The sequence below is a fragment of the Colletotrichum graminicola genome (assembly GCF_000149035.1).
Source record: "Colletotrichum graminicola M1.001 genomic scaffold supercont1.57, whole genome shotgun sequence".
Taxonomy (NCBI): Eukaryota; Fungi; Ascomycota; class Sordariomycetes; order Glomerellales; family Glomerellaceae; genus Colletotrichum; species Colletotrichum graminicola.
The window spans coordinates 167,739-182,528 of record NW_007361061.1 but is presented as its reverse complement, the minus strand read 5'-3'; the positions used below and the strand labels follow the sequence as shown (position 1 = coordinate 182,528).

Below are 14,790 nucleotides of genomic sequence, written 5' to 3'. Positions count from 1 at the left end.
CAAGTGCCAAGCCAGATGTGGCTGCTGCCACAGCCGCTTAAACCCTCGGTTGTGCGCTGTGTGCTGGGAAAGAGGGTGCGAAATCCATGGATGCATACGATATCGTTCAGTAGGTGGTACAGCGAGGATCAAATTTTGAAACATATGATATTCAAGAGACGTTATCTCTGGCCAAACTTTTGCTGAACAACCAGATATCTGGGGGTATTGTGTCCGCTCGCTCGCTAGCATATCATGTTCATCAGAAACAAACGCCCGTAACTTTCCACCGTGCTCCCTTGTTGTTGTTGCTGTTGTTGTTGCTGTTTCCCCCCCCCTTCGCTCCGCGAGTCCCAAATACTGCAGATGAAAGAAGAAGAAGGAAAAGGCCCTCTGGACTCTACCAGCCAGAGTCTCCCGAGAACCGCTAGTCATTTGGTTTGCTGTTTTGCTGTGAGGCAACCCTGTCTCTCGTTTCTACTCTCCCCAACCCGCTGTGGCCGGCTCGCTGATGAATTATCCCTAATGGCCGATGTGGAATCCCGACCCGTGCTTGTTTTTTTCCCCCTACTGTTTCGGTTCCCATGTAACTCCGTCCCTTTCCTCTATGGAGGTTTGCAATAATGAAGAAGTAGTGCTGAAGAAATCTGTACAAAATGCGTTTGTTGTGTGTCTGTACGACCAGTCGGCCCGAAGAGGCACTCAGTTGTGCCTGGAGGTGACACGGCGCCAGATTCTGCTGCCACGCTTCTTGAGAGACTTGAGCGAGACCTCCGAGGTCGAGGACTCGCTGCTGAGGACGGAGGAGGCGTCGGAGCCCTTGCGCATGACGTTGCCAGCGCCGCCGATGCCAACGTGGCCGGTGGCGGTGCGGTCGCGGACCTCCTGACGCTTGAAGTCCTCCTCGAAAGTGCGGACGGCTTGCTCTTGCGCCGTGTGGCGGTTGCCGGCGCCGCCGATGCCCGAGTAGAAGCGGCGGGGCCCGTGGACGGCGGCAGGCTGGAATGGCGTGGTGATGCCGGCGGCGGGGGTCGTCACGGGGGCCCGGAAGATGTTGCCTGCGCCACCGCGGCCGGAGTAGGTGTAGGTGTTTGGTGCCACGGTTGGGTGAGGCTCGGTGATGAGGATCTGGGAAGGCATTTTGTGATTTTGTGTATTGGTGGCCGAGTTTGAGATGTAAGGCGGAGGCGGAGGTGGTGGTGGTGGGCGGGGTGTAAGTGATATATCTACCACAAATGTCGTCTGAACTCAGAGTGCGTGACAGGTGTATAGAGGTGCCTTGTGTGTCTTGGATGTGTCGATGATGAGAAAGAGATCCTCGTGAGTTGCAAGTGAGAGGAGGCCAAGGTTATTATAGGCATGTCCTGGGGAGAGAGGCATAGGTGTGTGAGTGGTGGTAGTGGAGAGGAGGTGTTAGTCTCGCCAAGTGGATGGGTAGAGCAACAAGACGAGAACGAACAGGCCTTTGCAGTGTCCTCCTGACATGCAAAAGATTCCCTCCCCCATGTCCCTCCCCCCATGGCTGAATGACGGCGTTGCACTCGCAAAGCGGCGCGTATGGAATGGAAACTAGATCTTCCTCTCGCTTGAGGGACAAAGGGTACGTAGTCTACGTTCACACCAGGGCTTTGATTTTTTTTCCCCTCTGACTCTTTTTAGCGCTGGTCGGAACCAGAAGAAAAGAAAAGGGGGAAAAAAAAAATTCCCACCGGAAGCCCACTCTAGGAAAGGTTTTTGGGCTTCCGATTCGAACGGGAAAAAAAAGAGAAAGAAAGAAAAAACTGGAGGCGTAGCCAGATCTTGGTCACAGAGAGTGAGAGAAGAAAAAATTAGCATGGTCCCTCAAGGCCCCGAAACGACGGGAGCGGAGCTAGGTAGCTTGGGCAACCCCCCCTCTAGGTCCATGGATTAGCTTGGTTTGCTGGGAGTTGGTGCGGTGGAGGCGAGAGAGCTCTTTTTCTTGCTCAGAGTCGTGATGATGTGATGTAGACAGTCTTCTTTTTTTCTTCCCCGTTCCCTGCAGCATGCCCTTGATGTGTGTGAGACGGTATCCATTTCGGAGGCAGGCTGCATATGTTGTGCCGTCTGTCTGTCGACTCATGGTGCTGCCATCATTTCTCCGAACAAGTACCGGTAGTGTTACTGGACCGGCAAACTGCCCTTATCGGCAATAAGCAATGATGCCAAATAGAAGTATAGTGCTGCACTTTGTTTTTCTGATAAGAGCAGTAAAAAGCGGCAAAAAGCAACGACTTGGCCACCTCCAAGCGCGGGCAACAAACAGTTCTCAGACCTCGCTAACCTTCAACCACTCTTCTCATCACCCGTCTTTACACACTTACTTGTTCGTTCCTTACCCCCCCTGGTGGTCCGCGTGACACACCGGCCCCTCCAGGGCGCGAACGAGTTTTTGCAATCACGCGGACCTCCCCTCCCCTTCGAACAAACAAGAATTGCTGAATTCGCGCCGTCTAGCGAGGGGGGAAAAAAAGACGCCATCTTGGAGCAATCGATGGGGTAAAGCTTTGCTAACCGATTACCGCTTTCGTCCGTAGCGTTAGCCTTGAGGCGGCCTGGAACTGGGGGGGCATCGGAGAAGATGGGGCTAATGCAAGGAACGTGGAGCGTGCTGAAGATGGAACACCTGCAAAAAGGTGCTGTTCGTTCCTTCGTAGTCGCCTTAGGTTGCCTGCCTGTTTAGCATGCTGGGCGCTGGCAAGCAGACTTTTTTTTCTTCCCTTCCCTACTTGCGAAGCCGATGTTTGCTCTCGTCATCTAGCTAGGGGTGGCGGCTCCTCCGAAGGGGGGGCACCCACCCCTGCTAGGACGAACAGCTTGGCCCGGCCTCCGACAACGTCAAGAGTCCGGCCTCCACCCCCCGAGGCGTCGACCACTCATCAGTTTCCTGGGGGTAATGGAAATATGCTTGCCGCGTCCACGATGGTCACCGGACCTCGCGCCCCATGTCTGATGCCACGAATCCGTTGCAGGTTTGAGACCACACGACGACTCAAACAAACACACATGCCGGCATGCTTGACGCTCTCGCTCAAACCAAAATTAAATGAATTGCCGCTTGAACCATGGGGGAGAGGGGGTGGGCAAACGTACCTGTTTGCCAGCCGGCCTTTCGTCGGCTTGCTTCGCTTGACGACAAACCACCTGCATCTCGTCCAGCTCGGCCAGCTAGATACTCATTATCCTGGTATGCCCACCTGATCATCGATCGAGGTAAACGTGAGACACTGGGTGACATATAAATTACCGAGAGAAGGGGACGATGCGGATGGCAGCAGCCAGCAACTCCAGGGACCGTCCTTGGGTCCCGACGGCCACTTACATGCCTTCTTCGTCCAATGGCCACAACAACCGACGAAGTAAGTAGAGCCGGCGCGGGCCGCGCGAAGCCATTGTCCGCATAGCCGTTGAATAAACAGAAACAGCTCATCGCTGAAGTGCCCCTTCGCTAGGCACGATCTCCTCCTCTCCTCAGTGCAATGTGAAGCGCGTCCTCGAGGTGCCCCGAAGAATCCAGCCACAACGCCGATACCACCTCGACTTAACTACCGTACACACCTGAAGGAGACCGCCGTCTTCCTCCACCCTCGGACCTAGCCGTCGCTGGTTCCGTATGACGACCCTGGAACCTCTCCCCCAAACGCCCACCCCCCTCTCTACCCCGCATTCCAACCCCTTTTCTCGTAGGCAGGTGAGTTTCCCCAGACTTTTGATGGTGTAATCCGATCACAAGGCCGACCCAAGAGGGGAAGGAGGCGAACAGAAAAGAGAGGGGAGGGCCCTTTCATTAGGTAATTGGTGTGTTGCCCCAGGGCTGAGCGCCCGCATAAACGTGGTCGGCACCGTTGTGCCGGAACGTCCTTCCTTCCCGGCCCTGGAGCAGTCATGGGTGCCGAGCGAGTTTTAACGGACCTTGGCTGTTGCATCTTTGTATTGTCATGGTGTTGAGCACAGGAACGATGCTTTGCGGGATGCGGTTGGAGGAGGAGGTCTTCTTTCGATCTCATAGTCGCATGTTGCACTCTAGGCCGGCCATGCTCCCGCCATCAACCTAGCATGGCGGCCATAGATTCAGCACTTTCGGCAGCTTCTTGCAACTCCAGCTCCCGGGACACCTCAACATATGTCTTGACGCTTTCTATTACCACGGCCCAGGACGGAGTTCAATCAATGGCTGAGTGCGGAACATAAGAAGCAGTAACCCTAGCGCTCTGTTTCTAGTTATGCATACTTGCTCCACCAAGTTGAAGAGGTCTGTTTTGCGATGCCACTGTGGCACTTTGTCAATAACTATAGTCATGGGATCAATTATGCTCAATACTTCATAGCTGGGACTGCCTGGTCGTTCGACCATGACTCTTCCTCCCTTGGTCGGCATTTGGGTGGTTGACATGCCGAGGCAATACCCCAGAACGTTTCTTGCAGCCATTGCCCAGACATGAGAACTACCGAATGATAACATGAATTTGTCACGAGCACATAGGAAGCTTGCTTTCTTAAATTATACCTAGTCGAAGTCGCGAGCTGTATCGAGCAAAAGCTGCGTGTCCTTGCAATTATAAAGCAAGGCGGCACAGGAGATAGATAGTGACGCCGGAGTCCCCACCAAGCAAGCTCCATCATCGGCCACACAACGAAACGTGCCTGTATGTCTTTCTTGTCTGACAGTGCCCGCTCAAGTCTGGATTCTTCCACACACAAAACAGAAAGAACGTCAAAACGAGATGCGAGGTTCGCAAAAGATAATGGACGATCAGGGGATTGAACCCTGGGCCTCCCGCATTCGTGATCAAGGCTACGATGCAAAGCGGGCGCTCTACCACTGAGCCAATCGCCCAACTCGAGACTGGAATGATCCTAGTCGATGACGGTCCTCGTGCTGAAGCGGATCATAGACCTGAAGACAGTTTACAACGGCGGCCGTGATACCTTCTTCGTCGGCTGTAACCAACTTGGAATGAGGCCTGTTTGTTTATGATTCGCTGCTTTCCTACTGGACTTCCGAGCGCACCCTTCTCCCCTTGTTGGTGATGAAGTAAGTGATGGTGCGCCCCGGGGCGGCGCAGGCTCGACACTTTCCGGACCGAAACACAGAAAGATATCAAATGAATGGTGGATTCGTGTACTGTGTTATGATTTGAGAGACACCTGCTTTGCTTCATTATTCAGCAAGGCTCGGGTTGCGCTAAAACCCATGGGGGCTTCGGAGAACCCTCCGTAGCATGCAAGGTCGATGTAGGTAGTCAAGCGTTATCTTCAGCCGGCCAAGAATTAACGCAGCACGCCAGACCGCGGCTCACTGGAAGCAACTTTAAGTCCCGGCTGTGATGGAGAGGTTCTCTCCATCTAATGTATCCGCCTTGTACGCATAGTAGTTTCGTATGTGACCAGTCCCCGGCTTACGGCCCGCCACCTCGGTCAGCTTGGCGAAGCTGTCCTTCTCCCTTCAGCTATTCTTCTTACACTACGCTATAGCAGGCCAATAAGCTTCTACTACTAACGTTATCCTACCTTTTGCCCAGCTGCGCTGTATTTACATCAGGAAAGCAGCCATCGTGCAGAGAGACCAAAGCCCTTGAGGTTACAGTGACTAGGTTAGCTTGCTAATATCTAGGAAGGCCTTTAGTGACCAGAGTACTGTCTCCCCTTACTTGTTGTTACCTAGGCTCAGCAGTTGGGTCTATTTAGTGACTACACTTTACTGTTATGTAACACTCTCCTTGGTTGTCTTTGCTCTTGTCTGTTAGGGACTTATATCCGTATTACTATCTGATGTTTCCTCACAGTAAAGTACTTTGGTAGCCCTGATTGAGCTTCTCTTAGATGGCATTTAAACCCATGTCCCCTCTCCAACCCGTCACTATTGGGTGGATGGCCACTCACATTTACATTCTCTGCGCAAAGATCGTCTTCCTCGGTATCATGGCGCTAGCCCTTCGTCTCTTCTTACACGTTGGAATGCCACCTCAGTGTCGAAGTGCTCAACCTGCCCGTCTCCAAGGGTGCGTCAGCCTAAACCAACGAGCTGACCCTCGTTTCTTCCCTTTGCAGACTTGACTGAGACTGTAAGTCGTCACTCGCTTGACTCCACCCCCCTCCCCCCCATTTTCCCGCTTTCCCATTACCCCTAGTCGATCTTGACCACATCACAGTATAAGCAAGTGACCAGACATGATGGATGATCCGGAAAGACCTGGGGTTGCCTCTCGAGTAACCCTGCTCGACGTCGTGCCGCTTGCACTGCGTACGAGAACTCACTTGAGAAGAGTCTTTCTACTCGTACTTTGCATCAGCAGGCATCTACCTCATTACTTCACGGGGTCTGGGACAGACAGTGTTTTCATCCGTTTCTTTTCCTGTTTACAACCAAACTGCTCCGAAAGAGGCCCATAAACAAAAAGGGACTGCAGAATATATACAAACGTCGATTTCGATCTTTTCATCTTTCGCCCCACCTTTTTTTATTCTTCTTGCAACTAGAAAACCCATAAAACCCCAGGACAGAAAATCAGGCCCATGGACAGTTGTACTCCCAAGCCCACTTCGAAGCAGTCCCAATCACACCGACTCAACCATGTACAGTCGAGCCTACGCCTGGTTGCGCTTGGCAAGCATGCTCAACGCGCTACCCGCGAGGATAAAGCCTGCTTGGTCCTTGGTCACGGCGTGGTTGGTGGGAATCAGCACCTCGGAGCCGTCCTTCTTCTTGACGAGCAGCTGGACCTTGCCCTGACCGCCGTTCTGCAGCATCTCATACAGGCCGACGGTGCTGACCTCGTCGCAAGCCGCAATCTTGTCGTAGTCGGCCTCGTTCGCGAACGTCAGGGGCACGACGCCCTGCTTCTTGAGGTTGGTCTCATGAATACGCGCGAAAGACTTGGTCAGCACGATGCGGGCACCAAGATACCGCGGCTGAAGAGCGGCGTGCTCGCGCGCGCTGCCCTCGCCGTAATTGTGTTCGGCGACGACGAGCCACTCTTGGCCGCGCTCCTTCCACTTCTGAGCGAGCTCGGGGATCGTGTGCTTGGAGCCGTCGACGTCGTAGGCGGCGTTGACCTCGCCCGTCTCCTTATTGACGGCCGTGTTGAGGGTGTTGGTGCTGATGTTGGGCAGGTGGCCCTTGTACTTGAGCCAGGGACCAGCGGCAGAGATGGTGTCGGTGGTGCACTTTCCGGTGACCTTGACAAGGACCTTGAGCCCGCTCAGGTCGCTCTCGGGGAAGGGCGCGAAGGGCTCAAGCAGGGCAAGACGCTCGGAGGTCGGGGCAATGGCGACCTGCACGTCAGGGTTGTGTGCTTCCGGCGAGATAGCCTGGAGCGACGCAACGCCGGACTCGAAGGGAGCCTTGGGGTTCTCGAGACCCTGCGGAGCCTCGAACTTGAACTCCTTTCCGTCAGGGGTCTGCAGCTTGTCTGTCATGGGGTTGAAGGTGGTTGCGCCAGCGTAGGCCATCGCCGTGACGATTTCTGGAGAAGCGAGGAAGTTCATGGTACCAGGATTACCGTCGTTGCGGCCCTTGAAGTTACGGTTGTAAGACGTCAGGATAGCGTTGGGCTGTCCCTTGGGGATGTCGTCCTGTCGTTTCCATTGCCCAATACAGGGACCGCAAGCATTCGAAAGAATGATGCCTCCGGCGCCCTCCAGAGTCTGCAGGGTGCCGTCACGCTCCAGAGTAGCACGGATTTGCTCGCTACCAGGAGTGATGTAGAAGGGGGCCTTGGGTTTCAAGCCGGCCTTCTCGGCCTGCTTGACCATGCTCTCGACCTTGGTCATGTCCTCGTAGGAGCTGTTAGTACAGCTGCCAATGAGACCGGCTGACAGAACCTCAGGCCACTGCTCCTGCTGGATGGTGTCCTTGAAAGCGGAAAGAGGAGTAGCCAAGTCAGGGGTGAAGGGCCCGTTGATGTGGGGCTCCAGCTCGGACAGGTTGATCTCGATGACCTGGTCATACTGAGCACCCTCGTCGGCTTTGAAGTCGAAGCCACCCCACTTCTTGTAGCCGTCGAGAGCACGATGTTGAGCTTCTCTGCGGGTTTGGAGCAGGTAGCGTTCCGAGGCAGCGGTGTAGGGGAAGATAGAGGTTGTGGCGCCGACTTCGGCACCCATGTTGCAAATAGTAGCCATGCCGGTGGCGCTAAGAGTCTCGACGCCCTCGCCAAAGTACTCGACGATGAATCCAGTCCCGCCACGTACTGTCAGCTTTCCGGCGAGGTTGAGAATGACGTCCTTGGGGGACACCCAATCATTCAGCTTGCCAGTCAGCTTGACACCAAGCACGCGAGGGGCCTTCAACTCCCAAGGGGCGCCGACCAAAGCCTCAACGGCATCGGCACCACCGACCCCAATGGTGATGGTCGACAGGCCACCGGCGTTAGGGCTGTGACTGTCGGTTCCCAGCATCATGATACCCGGGAGAGCATAGACCTCAAGGACCGTCTGGTGGATAATGCCTGCGCCCGGGGGCCAGAAGTCCATGCCGTATTTACGTCCAGCAGACTCAAGAAAGTCGAAAACCTCCTTGTTGACGCTGATGCCGTCGCTCAAATCGCTCTCGGCACCCTTGGAGCCCACAATCAAATGGTCGCAATGGATACTGGCCGGAATAGCGGGCTTGGCGAGGTTGCAGGACATGAACTGCAAGAGCGCCATCTGGGCCGATGCGTCCTGCATGTTGACTCGGTCCGGGTTAAGCTTGAGGTTGGCACTGCCGCGGATGTTGCGTCCATTCTCCGTATCCGTGAGGAGCGACTCCTCGACATTGTCCAAATGGCTGTAGAGGATCTTCTCGGCGAGGGTCAGGCGCTGCTGTCCGAGGACGTGGCGGACCTTGAGGAGGTTGTCGTGAAGCCTACGGTAGGTATCGGGCTTAATGGACTTGGGCAAAAGTCTACGCATCGCGGCATCTTGCTGTTCAACGTCCTGAGCGGTCGCGAAGGCCCTCCTGATCGGGAGGCATGAGGTCGCAGAAAGGTATGGTCGCGTGCGGGTCAGAAGACGCTGCCGTCATGTCAATTCCTGCCTCTCTGCTGTACACCTGATGATGGTTGGGCATTACTGACCCTCGCGGCGCCCCCAGATCGACTGGCAAGCTCAATTGGTGCCATTGTCGCTGCGCGCCTCCCTCCGAATGCTTTGACTCGTAGTGGCGGGAGAGGGGGGGATTTGGGAAATTTTTGGATTGTCACAATTGTCAATGCGGCTTGGAAATTGGCGATGTGGGATTCGACGAGAGTCTGGGGGAGAGGCTCACCCAGTGTGGAGCAACCCCCAAAATGCCCCTGCGCCGCCGGCTTCGCCCCGATACTGCACCGGATACCCCTGCACGGTAGAGGAACCGCTCAGGGACCGGGGGGAAGAGCTGTTTACTATCACCAGGCATGCGACAGACCTATTGCATGCTAACTTTTCCGTTTGTTATATTTCGGAGGCATGATTGATGTAAAGAAACTATTTCCTAGCCTCAGATGCCTATCTATGTACAGCCATTGAACTCCGACGTCACCTCTATGTTAATATCCACGCCACCCATAGTAATACTTTACTGGTTGTACTCTGAACCCTTGGTTCCAATGAAGCCCTCGTTCCTTTCTCTTCTTCGCCGGCCCATGACCTCCTTGTACCATTCAGTGAGAGTGTATCCCCAGTGACCGGCAACGAGCACACCGCTAACAATGTTGACAATCTTCATGAGCAACTGCAGGAACCCGTCTCTGGACTCCTCAACCGAGAGCAGGATCGGCTCGATATCGTACTTGAAGAAGATACCAGGGATATTGTGGTCATCGGTCTCCTTGCTCTGTTCCGTGACGGCGTACTGGTTCGTGAAAATCGTGTTGGATGACGAAGCCGACTTGCCGACCGTGTATACGGTGGGGACTACCGACAGATAGTACTGGAACTTGTGAAAGTTGATCCTTGCAAGGTTGACGGTGCGATCGAGAGGGTTGACCAGCGAGGGGTAAAAAGGTCCGAAGGACAGCTCCGAGATGATATGCGAAAAGTTGAAAGCTGCGCAAACGGTCAGTCAAAGGGTTCCAAGCTTCGATCGGAGACACAAGACGTACCGGCATGATCCAGGTGCGCTCCGAATTCCATGTAGCCGTGGCCTCTGGCCGTGATGTGGAAATCGCCCTGCACCCTGTTCACGTCCAAGTTGCCGTAGATACGGCAGCTGTCGCCTTCACCCCAAAGTCTCGGAGTCTTCCCCCACTTGGCCTTCTTCTTTCCGAGAGATACGATGTCGTGAACGTGCTCCTCGCCAAAACCCTCCTCCTCCTGCCATCCGGCACCCGTCACGACCTTGCCTTTGCTGTCTTTTCCCAGACGATGGATACCCTTGCTGTCCACCCATTGCGACCAGTTCGTCTTGTCGCGTTTGAGCATGCTGCCCGCGAGAATGCGATCACCCGCTGCGTCCTGCACGTTGATATGGAGGTCGTCGCAGTGCATGCGCACAACGATGTCCAAGTTGATTTGCATCTCATGCCCAACGCCCTTCTCAACAGCGAATGTGTGTGTCTCCGAGCCACGCCACCAGCGGCCGACTTCGGTACAGAATAGGAAGAACGAGATGACTGCCATAGCGACGGTCCATTTGCCGCCTCCCTCCGTTCGCGTCACATATTGCGGTTTCGCCTTGGCTGCGAAGAAGGAACTGTTAGTAACCAATTGCCTAGCCGAGAGCCCCATATCGAGCATTCAAGAGCGAGACTGAACAGATGTTGCAAACTTACGAAAGGCATCAAATGCGCTGACAATACTTCCCTTTGCCCCAAAGACATCATCGTCCATTTGGTGCTTCTCCTCCCACCCATTCATCATGGCGACGTTAGAAGACGTCGAAGTGTATAAAAACGAGGGGTTGAATGAATGGGTCAGAGGGATTCGGTTCGTCCTCGATTGTTGTGTTTTGGCTACTCAGAACGCAATGCTTTCTCGGCTTGATGCAAGTGTCCGCCGTCAAAACCTAGGATCGCTACCGCATGCCTCGTTTTTCGGCGTCGGATCAATTGAAAAGAAAATCTTCAGGTCAAACGAAGGTTGCCTCCTCGCAAGTTGGTCAGATTGTTCGGCGCAAGTCTCGTGGAGCGGGAGATGTGGTGGAAAGCCTTGAGGACACTTTATCCAAATGTTATCCTCACTTCGGGCACCCCCCTGTCCAGGAGCCCCGCAGTGATTGGTGCCGAAACTAGCACAAGTGACCCGAAAGGGGTGTGTGCATGGGAGCTCCGGACAGGGGTGCAATTGCTTGGGCGGGCACTAGGACAGAACACCAAATCCGCATTCCAACAAGTGACATATGACACAGCTTTTCTACAGCAAATTCAAAGGGACGCTTTATAATCTCTCGCGCGTTTTCGGGACAAAGCAAAGATGGATGATCAAGAGCTGAAATAGCTACGGCTGACTGCTGCCTAAAACCTACAAGTACCAATCTGTAATCTGTCAAGAGTGTCGTGAACGAGCGTCGCCTCAACCTGACCTGGAGGGCGAGTGATCGGTCCACATTGACCGCCAGCAAACGCTGCCCAGCGCGTGTCGCCACCGACCACCGCGTCACTGCCTTTATACAGGTTCCAAAAGGAAATCAAACACCCCGGGTCCTAATGAAATGAAACATGCAAGGAAAGCCGGAACCCCCAAGGAAACCACCGATCACTCCGTATCCAGTGGTGGAAATGGAAACTCAAAAGACGACATACAGCTCACTTCCTAAGTCTGCGCTGCTGCTCCTCGAGAAACTCCTCATCCGAGGCGTCAAGAATGTCGTACTCCTCGTCGGTCATGAAACCATCGTCAGAAGCATCCCATTCATCCTCCTCACCACAATCCTCAAACTCCTCCGCCTCGGAGCTGGTGGCAGGAACCGACTCGGACTTGACTTCCTGGTGAATGCTGGACACCGGTGACTCCTTCTCAAGCTTGGGGAAGATCATGATGCTGCTCTGCATCTCCGCAGGGGCTTGCTTGGGTTCCTCCTTGGGCTCCTCGGCGACAGGCTTGGGAACCTGGACGCTGACGTCACACCAAAGTCTATGACCGAACTTGAGACCGTCCTTGGTTGTCAGACGCCAGTAAGAAATAATCTTGCCCTCACGAGCCGGCGTGCGAAGCAGAACGTTGAAAGAAAATTCCTGACCAGGGGCAAGAGGAGCGTAGCAGACGGTCGACTCGGAAGCAGACACAAGCTCGGAAATGCCGGCAGGGTGGTTCGAGTCGACATGGCCCATGTAATCGCCACCGACGAACTTGACGGAACATCCAGCAGGCCATGCAACGTCACCATCGTTGCGGAGGACCCAGGTTTGCTCAAAAACGGTGTTGGGCGGGAGGACGGTGCCATCAGCAACTGTGTCGCGGACGAACACAGCCTGGAGGTCCTGTTCAGTGAGGGGCTTTTCGGGGATTGGTGCAGGCTTCTGCTCGGCCTCCTTCTTGATCTCTGGTTCGGGCTCAGGAACCTTCTCAACAAATTTCTGCTCGGCAATCTCCTCCTTGACAGCAGGCTCGGGGGCCTTCTCAACGATCTCCTCCTTCATTGCTGTCTCTGTGGGCTTCACATCAACAACTGTCTGAGGAACGTTGATGGAAGCGCTGGCAGTAGTCTCCGTAGAGCGGGAGCTAGTGCGACGGACATTGCGGTCACCCATCTGCTGCATACGCTGGCCATCTCCACGTTCGCCAGTGGTGGTGACTGTGACGTGGCGGACGGGCGTCTTGAACTTGACAAGGGGATGGGTCTTATTGTGGGTGTTGGCGGGACTAGCCTCGCAGTTGGCGCAGAAGTCCGTGTCGTGACACACGGTGCACTTGTACCGGACACCTGAGATGTAAGCAGGCGCGCCGTGAGCGCGGGCACAGAGGGGACCGTCGCAGCAAATGCCGAAATGGACAGAACGGCTGACGGCACGGCTGCGGACCTCCGCGAGAGGCTCGTAGATGGGAACGAAGCGGTGATTGGGGTGAACAAACTTGGAATTCACAATGCAGTCAGCGCAGTAATCCCAGTCGGGGCAGTCGAGGCACTTGTGGCGGACGCCAGCGATGTACCTGTCGCAACCATCGCAGATGGCGTTGTGGCTCTGGTTACGGCCAGGCGCCAACTTGACCTCAATGTGGCTGGGGACATGGGCGCCCTCAACTGCGGGAACGAAGGGGTGCTTGGGGTTATGGCCGTGAAGGTCCTTCTCGAAGCATGCGTGGCACAAGTCGAAGTCCTCACAGGTTGTGCAGTGGAGGAAGCTGGACTCGGGCAGCTCCGTCACGCAGCAGTTGCAAGTGCGCATGCTGTACAGAGCGGTGCTGAACACAGGACGAAGAAGCTCGCTGATGTTGGCAGGCGCCTTGGCAGGTACCTGAGCAGGCTCTTCGACCTTGGCCTTGGGCCTAGGGGCAATCGTCTCGGTAGTGCTGTTCATGATTTGGCCGTTCTTGACGATCCGCTTGATGAGCCAGTGGTCGGCACCGTAACAAGTGATGCCCTGATCGACGCAGTTTTGGCAAAGGTCGAAGTCGCCGTCGTCGCAGGTAGAGCAGTGGTAGTGGGCATCGGGAACTGTCTGGTCGCAGCTGTTGCAGCACACGGCAAAGTTGGTGTTGGGGTGCATCAAAGCAGGGCAACGACCCCAAGAAGACCGTGAAGGTGCACCCTCTGTGGCAGAGGCGTTGGCAAACCACTGATCGCGGCCTGTGATGCCCTCAGAGACGGGGATATCAGCCGAAGCCGCCGGCACCGCTTCGTCGCTAATTTTGGCGTGCCTGCTCAAGAGAGAGGCCAGGATAGAGGCCTCAAAGTCGAGGCCGGTGTCGCTGGTAGGCAGCTCCTTCTTCTGCTCGGCATCGATGACGTTAGACTGCCTCAGATCAACCAGAGGTTGTGTCGCTTCAGGCTTTAGTTCTTCCTCGGCCTTGGGGGCGCTAGACTCCGGGACGTCCTCTACGGAAACCGGCCTAGGGGCTATCTTCTCCTCGGACAACTTGGTGACACGAAGCTTGAGTTTTTGCTTGGCCTTGGCGGCACGGTAAAGCTGCTTGTAGACCGAGACGTTTTGCTTGTCGAGGGTAATGTACGAACCAGCCGAATCAGAGTATCTCTCCAGAACGACGTTGGCGTCCGAGGCGAGAGCCAGGAGAGCGCGGACCTATAGTAGGTGGTGTTAGCCTACTCATCAGGACTGTGCCGCGGAGCTCAACGGGACAAGCAAGATGCTGCATTTTGACCATACCGACACGGCAGCGAGCGTCGAGCGAGCGACAAAGCATCGAGAATGATGGGCAGACGAGCAGCGGAATAAGCGGGAATGACGTACCTTGTCCTCGAGAGTGCTTGGACCCATATCTCGCAGAGGAAGCTTGTGGCGACGAGTCATACCCTCGAAGTTGATTTTCAAGGTGACCTGCGTGTCTGGCGATGTTGCTGATGAGGACGCCATGGTGGAGGATGGAAGGAAGTCGGTGACTATGGATGAAAGGGAAACTCGCGGTCGGCCTGGCGGGGAGGGGATGACGGCTCTGGCGGGTGTTTCACTGCTGAGCAGCCACGCACGGGACACACGAGGCTCGCTCGGTTGGTGTAGAAGATGTGTCTCCTCTTTTTTATTCAATTCTTGTCGGGATGTCGACGGATATGTTAAAAGTTGTCGACGATTGATGTTGATGTGAAAGTGGAAGAGAGACTAGTCCGGGTAGCAGATGGTGAGGTGAACAATCCAAGCGGACGGATGGGGTGTGGGAGAGAGATAAGTGAGATCGGGGACGATGGGGGTCAGTCGTCGAGTGGAGTAAGAAGGTGAG

The 14,790-nt window shown here is 55.1% G+C and overlaps 4 protein-coding genes and 1 non-coding gene across 5 annotated transcripts; all 5 read right to left on the bottom strand.

Moving 5' to 3' along the window:
- Positions 1-681: 681 nt before the first annotated feature.
- On the bottom strand, positions 682-1,119 carry GLRG_10198 (uncharacterized protein; the record flags this gene model as incomplete). The annotated part of the gene is made up of 1 exon (XM_008100883.1): positions 682-1,119. The coding sequence occupies one exon, from the start codon at positions 1,117-1,119 to the stop codon at positions 682-684; it is 438 nt and encodes a 145-aa protein (XP_008099074.1).
- Positions 1,120-4,743: 3,624 nt separating this feature from the next.
- GLRG_13258 lies at positions 4,744-4,834 on the bottom strand. The gene has a single exon. It is a non-coding gene; the product is annotated as a tRNA-Ala (tRNA).
- A 1,751-nt stretch (positions 4,835-6,585) lies between these two features.
- Positions 6,586-9,101, bottom strand: GLRG_10197 (aconitate hydratase; the record flags this gene model as incomplete). Its single annotated transcript, XM_008100882.1, has 2 exons — positions 6,586-8,994; positions 9,057-9,101. The coding sequence occupies 2 exons, from the start codon at positions 9,099-9,101 to the stop codon at positions 6,586-6,588; spliced, it is 2,454 nt and encodes an 817-aa protein (XP_008099073.1).
- Positions 9,102-9,535: 434 nt separating this feature from the next.
- On the bottom strand, positions 9,536-10,818 carry GLRG_10196 (uncharacterized protein; the record flags this gene model as incomplete). The annotated part of the gene is made up of 3 exons (XM_008100881.1): positions 9,536-10,005; positions 10,062-10,637; positions 10,731-10,818. The coding sequence occupies 3 exons, from the start codon at positions 10,816-10,818 to the stop codon at positions 9,536-9,538; spliced, it is 1,134 nt and encodes a 377-aa protein (XP_008099072.1).
- Positions 10,819-11,702: 884 nt separating this feature from the next.
- Positions 11,703-14,429, bottom strand: GLRG_10195 (uncharacterized protein; the record flags this gene model as incomplete). The annotated part of the gene is made up of 2 exons (XM_008100880.1): positions 11,703-14,138; positions 14,307-14,429. 2 exons carry the CDS (start codon positions 14,427-14,429, stop codon positions 11,703-11,705), a joined length of 2,559 nt encoding a protein of 852 aa, XP_008099071.1.
- Positions 14,430-14,790: the final 361 nt, after the last annotated feature.